General features: G+C 37.6%; 1 protein-coding gene across 2 annotated transcripts; it reads right to left on the reverse strand.

Annotated features, from left to right (window-relative positions):
* Window positions 1-1,175: 1,175 nt before the first annotated feature.
* LOC145132566 (putative late blight resistance protein homolog R1A-3) lies at window positions 1,176-4,066 on the reverse strand. Of its 2 annotated transcripts, XM_079067405.1 has the most exons (2): window positions 3,387-4,066; window positions 1,176-3,254 (listed from the first exon to the last, which is right to left on the reverse strand). In XM_079067405.1, the coding sequence occupies exons 1-2, from the start codon at window positions 3,982-3,984 to the stop codon at window positions 1,321-1,323; spliced, it is 2,532 nt and encodes an 843-aa protein (XP_078923531.1). In that variant the 5' UTR covers window positions 3,985-4,066; the 3' UTR covers window positions 1,176-1,320. The 2 variants fall into 2 exon arrangements, with proteins under 2 accessions (XP_078923531.1, XP_078923530.1); XM_079067404.1 differs by having other exon boundaries at window positions 1,176-4,066.
* Between the last annotated feature and the right edge of the window lie 2,044 nt (window positions 4,067-6,110).

Raw genomic sequence — 6,110 nt, forward strand, 5'->3', positions numbered from 1 at the left:
TACGGTGTGCTGTTAATCCACAGAGCATGCTGTTAGCCTACTGGGACAGCTAATAGTCCTCATGGTTGCTGAAAATCCGTAGTTGTTATATTGCATGCTGTATGTGATATTCAGAATTGTTGATAGTTTCAAGGTTGTTGTTATATGATGTGATGTATGAGATATTTGAGGAACTCACTAAACTTTGTGCTTACAGTTGTGAATTAAATATTTTTCAAGTACTTTTTCAGATTGCGAAGTCGTGACTGTACACACACATCAACAACTTTATGATTCGAGATTCCACACTGTCTTCATTATAACTCTGATTTCTGAATAATGGTTTATGTACAATTGATTTATCCTGAATGTAACTTTATCGAAAATGGATGTTATGTTATTTTAAAAATGAATTATTTAGCTTGGGTTTTTAGGATGTTTCAGTTTCAAACCGGTTGTAGTGTTTGGATTGGCTCTCGGCTTTTCAAAGACCTTCGAGAGGAGGTGTGGAGGCTCTTCACTTCTCAACAGGATACTTGGGTTTGGTCTATAGACGTATCTTCGGGTTTTATTGTGGCTTCGGCGAGATCTCTTATTGATTCCAAAATATTTGAGGTTGCCACAGTTCCTAGGTGGAATCGCTTTGTACCATCCAAGGTTAATGTGTTTTTTTGGCGGTTGACTTTGAATAAAATCCCTTCTAAAGTGAATCTGGATAGGAAAGGGATTGATATTGGTCCGCTCATTTTCCCTATATATGATCTTGATATTGAGACAGTTAGTCACATTTTCTTTTCCTTTTCTTTCCATGTAGCATGGCATCACATTTGCGGGCCCTTTTGCGAGATGGTGGGAATTGGATTTACCTGTTTTCTCGTCTGTTTTCTCGTCTATATCAGAGTGGTTGTCTTGGGCTGATCATGCTCGGATGCCAAAGCAAGGAAATGTTTGGATGCAGCTTGCTTGACTATGTTCTGGTTGATTTGGTCTTTTCGAAATAGATTATTATTTAGCCATCACAAACCCTTCAAGGCGCGATTCAATTCAATCATGTTCATTTTTTTTGTTGGATTAGTGCTAGGAATCCAAAGTTTTATGTTAAGTGGGTAGATTGGGTGAAAAATCATTCCTTTTAAACTCTTGCTATGTAATTATCTAGCTGTTTGCTAGTTTTCTTAATATTAACGTGGCCGACAAAAAAAAAAGAGAAAATATCAAATTGAACAATAACAAATTTTGGGTAAAGAAAATCAACAGAAATTGTACTAGGTAGCAAATACACTAACTAATTATGTACTAAACATTCATGCTGTCAGTTGCCTACTCCACATGTAAAATGTATTAATCGTCATGCTGTGGTACATAAGAAGGCATATACCTTCCATCAACTTTGATCTTTAGTTCATAGTTCCCCACATCATCTTGCTCCTGTCGTATTTTTTGAAGGGATTCGAGAAGAGAAGCATCACAATTCTTAACACAAATATACTCAAGCGTTGAGATGTCCCCTAATTCAAGGGGTATCTCTTCAAGATCAATGCAATTCAGCACCTCTAATCGTTCGAGACATGGAAAGTTGATACTTGAGGCTTTCCATTGTTTGATATTTAACCTTTTAAGTCTCAAGAATTTTAGTCGTTGAAACTGCTCATCACCTGTTTCCCACATCGTTCCCTCAAATCCATTGTCTTTTATTGCAAGACCCTCAAGATTAGGCAACGATTGAAGGATCAACATGTCGCTCCACCGTAGACCACACCTTTCAAGTGTAAGTTGTTTCAGTGTTGCAGGGAACCTAATAATGTGATTCTTTCCCAAGTTTTGTTCACCTCTGAGAAGTTCTCGCTCAACTGATCTCCTTCTGCTGTAGCCCGACCCAATTAATATCAAGATTTGAAGGTGATGGAGTACTTCAAAATCATTTTCCTCGTCAGAGTAAAGAGCAGTTGCAAGCTCCTTGATCCTGGGAAAACATTTCTGAAAATTATCTACCCCATCTCCCAACACCACATCCGTAATAACTTCCAATTTCATCGGTTTTTCAATAGAAGGAAGATAAAGTTCTGCGATACAGGTTAAATGCCTCAGATTCACCAAATTTGATATGTTACTAGGTAAAACCATAGAACTAGAACTTGTTCTAACAATGAGGGTTTGAAGGTTCCATAAATTGCATATTGATGGTGGTAATGATGACAGCCAAATGTCAAGGTGCCTTAAGTGAACTAGTAATGCTAAATAGGGGGAAAAATCAATTGTTTCACATTTTTCTAGATCTAACACCCTAAGAAGTGCAAAGGAATAGAAAAACTTTGAGATATTGTCAGTTAAGGTTGTGTCCACATGATTGCACAAAAGCGATCGAATACTTGGGGTGAGCGGACTAGGCAAACTCATAATGTCGATTTCTTGATTTATGATCACACGACGTTGCTTATGTGTGGTCATTACCTCATAGAGACGATTAGATGGTGGTGAGTCTATTTTCAAGAAGAATCTTTCTTTTTTTCCTTTTTCCACACATACCTGCCTCACAAGATCATGGACTTTACAACAAAGGACATCACCGATAAGATTCCATTTCGCTACTATAAGAAGATTTCTGTCAACAAGATCCACCAGGTAACCATTAGCAATTGTCTCCAAGCTTCGACTTCTATCTTCTTGTATAAATCCCTCAGCCATCCATAACCAAAGCAACAATGGTGGATAGAACCGGAAGTCTTCTGGAAACCCTCCCAGACAGAGAAAGCAGTCTCTCAAGTGAAGAGGTAGATGGTGGTAACTTAATGCTATTGTTTCCAGACATCCTTTCTCATCGCTAGCAATGTATGAATGGACACTGCAAGAAATTTTTACCCACAGATCTTTATTCCTTGCTTCTTTTACAAGAACTCCTGCCATCACAACCACAGAAAGCGGCAATCCATGACAGTTTTTTGCAATTTGCATTCCAGGTTCAATCAACCATTCAGGACATTCATCTCCTTGGAACACCTTCCCACACAGCAACTCCCAACTTTCTTCTTCTGTCAAATGTTGTAAATGATGAATGAGTCCATGTGATTTTGCATGTGCAGCGACTTCAGTGAGGCGACTAGTAAGAAGAATTCGACTTCCAGTGTTATGATCAGGGAAAAACAATTTCAACTTATCCCATGCCTCTGTACTCCAGATATCATCAATGACAATCAAATATCTCTTACAGTATAGGCTCCTGTGCAGCTTTTCATGAAGTTGAGAATCCGTTGCTTTCTCAAGCTCTAACTGATTATCTATAGATGACAGAATTTGAATCAACAGATCCCGCTTGTCATATGTTTGGGAAACAGTGACCCATCTACGGATATGAAAATGATAAACAACAAAAGGATCAGAGAAGACTTTGTTAGCAAGGGTTGACTTACCAATTCCACCCATACCAACAATAGAGACCACATCCAGATGCTTTCCATCTTCAGCAAGCTTGTCCCGTATTATCTCAGCATCACGATCAATCCCCACAACGATTTCTTCCAATACTTTCTTCGACCGGAGTGAATTTTTAGTGCGGGAAGTTCCAGCAGATTGCATTTGCAGTGTGCCAGGTCTTTGAGAAGCGTCCATCTTCATGTTATCGATGCTCATAGTCATGAATTCCATCTTGATAGAATCGATTGATCTCATAACAGCTTCAAGGTTCAGGGACGGGTGAACGACATCAGATCTAGGGAAATAGCCGTAGTTTCCAAAGTGGACAGTGGATAGAAAGAGATCGACGATATCTTCTGCCTCTTCTGCTACAGCTTTGAATCTTTTCCTCAGATTTGTGACTTTTTCAAAGTTTTCTAGGCCATGGTCTTGGTGGATGAAAAGGGTTTGGATCATGGAGCCAAGCTCTTCATAAAGCATTTGGAATTGAGGCCCTTCGCGTACAATTGATGGTATTTTGATGATTGGGATATCGTTGGAGTATATGAGCTGCTTCAACTTTTTCATGAACATCTGCACATCTGCATATGCCATCTTGTTTCTTCCGCTCCTGCAGATCGGTAGTAGCTATAACGAAGTTGTTTTTGGATGATTCCAATTATGTGGTGTGTGGCTGTCAAATATTTAGACTCGAATTTTGGTTAATCGTCGCTACCAAAAAAAAAAAAAAAAAAAAAAAAAAAAAAAAAAAACTAATGTAATACGGGGTATAAAATACGGATAGTAGGATTAGGGTATTCTATTGCGGCTGAACAAAGTAAAAAATTTATATAAGATAATTTTTTATAGGGATGAGCAAAAAGGACCGAACCGGCCGGAACCGGCCCCTACCCGGGAACCGGCTTCGGTCAAAATCAAGAACCGAACCGGTCCGGCGGTTCTACCGGTTCCCGGTTCCTACCGGTTCTTGTCGTGTCTTCAAATGTTGGAACCGGTCCTCGAAAAATAGCATCATACGGTTCCGGTTTTTGTCGGTTCTACCGGTTCCCGGTTTCAAAAATCCACAAAAATAACGTCCCGGTCCCGGCCCAACCGGTTCCATCGGGTTCCGGTTTCGGTGCCGGTTCCGGTACCGGTTCTTGCCGGTTCCCCGGTCCATATGCTCATCCCTAATTTTTTATTTTTATTTTTTTTATTTTTAATTTTTATTTTTATCGGTATTTTAAAACATTTAAATACGTATAACCATATAAGACGTTAAAAGCCCAAAACTGAAATTAGTCAAGTTACTAAGCAAACAAAGTAAATCTGTAAACTACTGATGTTACCGTGAAAGTTAAGTTACGCGGAGCCTAGAGTTCACCTGATCGGATTGCAACGTCTTTTTTTTTTGGTATGGTTTTCGTTTTCTTTGGTAAGTTTTAGCATAATTCAATGCTTTTGTAGTTCAATATGCTAAGAAGTTTATAGAATAAATCACTCTATTCGATGTTATGAATGAACATGATGAAATTGAGCTGTTCAATATTCCTTTTTGGCTTTTATTAGTAATCGGTTCAACTCCTCTAAATATCAAGAGGTAGTTTGTGTATAATCGTTTTTGCTTCTTTGAAATACTATAATTTCCGTTTATGCTTGCGTATGGTTAGGTTGATATGCAAACTTAGGATATACCTCACAGAATTGGTTAAAAGAAGTGGAATTGAAGTTTGTTAGGTAGTTTGTGTATAATATAGTCACAAAGGCTAATTATTCCTTTATGAGAAACTATTCCTGATGTAAGGACTAATATGTTGGATTAATCATTTATGTGTCCCTTCAAGCTTAAGTTCTTATGTGTGAATTTTCATTCCTTCTTTGTATATTTACTTTCTTCTTTTGGTCTGCCTACCAACAAACACATCATAAAGAGTTTCTTCATTCAATTTAAATAAGTTTTCTTTGATTCGATAGAACCTATTTTTACTCATGATGTGGATATCTTCTCATCTTGCAGTTCGTGGGAATCTCAAGGGACATGATAATTGGTTGTAAATGTCTTACTTTGTTGTTTGAAAAGTAAGTTACTAACTTATGCTTTCTCAATGGGACCAGAAATAAGAAAAATATAGATCCTCATTATTGGGTAGACTTATAAAAAATAGATGGTTGGTCTATATACTAGGTTAAATGCTAGAAATAAAAATTTGCATTTATTTATATACTAGGTTAAATAAGAAAAACAGGAAAGTACAATGCTATATTTGCATTTATTAGATTTTCAAAGTACAATGCCTTAATAAGAAATTTTCAAAGTGCAATACTATACTGGATGGATCTTTTAAACTACGATGCCTTAGTAAGAAAACATTGTAAGTACAATGCTATATTAGGTAGACCTTTTCAAAACAATACCTTGATAAGAAAAAATGGAAAGTACAATGCTATAAATGGTCGAGAAGTTAGCAGCACACTTTTATGGTCCTTATAAAATCAGTTAGAGAATTGGGAAGGTAGCTTACAAAATGGAAGTACCCCCGGAGGCATCAATACACCCCGTTTTTCATGTTTCACAATTAAGAGCATCCTATAGGGTTCCTCATACCCTACTTAACTACCAACCCAACTCAATACATATCTTGAACTAGTAGTAGAACTTGAGGACATTCGTGGGGTTAGACCAAAACAAGGAGGAAGGCCTGATGAGAAGGAAGTCTTGGTTCTATAGCAGGTGTTGACAT

The sequence above is a fragment of the Lactuca virosa genome, chromosome 8 (genome assembly GCF_052849685.1).
Source record: "Lactuca virosa cultivar CGN04683 chromosome 8, Lactuca_virosa_CGN04683_v6, whole genome shotgun sequence".
Classification (NCBI taxonomy): Eukaryota; Viridiplantae; Streptophyta; class Magnoliopsida; order Asterales; family Asteraceae; genus Lactuca; species Lactuca virosa.

What these genes read in the sequence shown, in the direction of transcription:
- LOC145132566 (XM_079067404.1), bottom strand. Translation starts at nt 3,984, where the DNA reads ATGGCATATGCAGATGTGCAGATGTTCATGAAAAAGTTGAAGCAGCTC.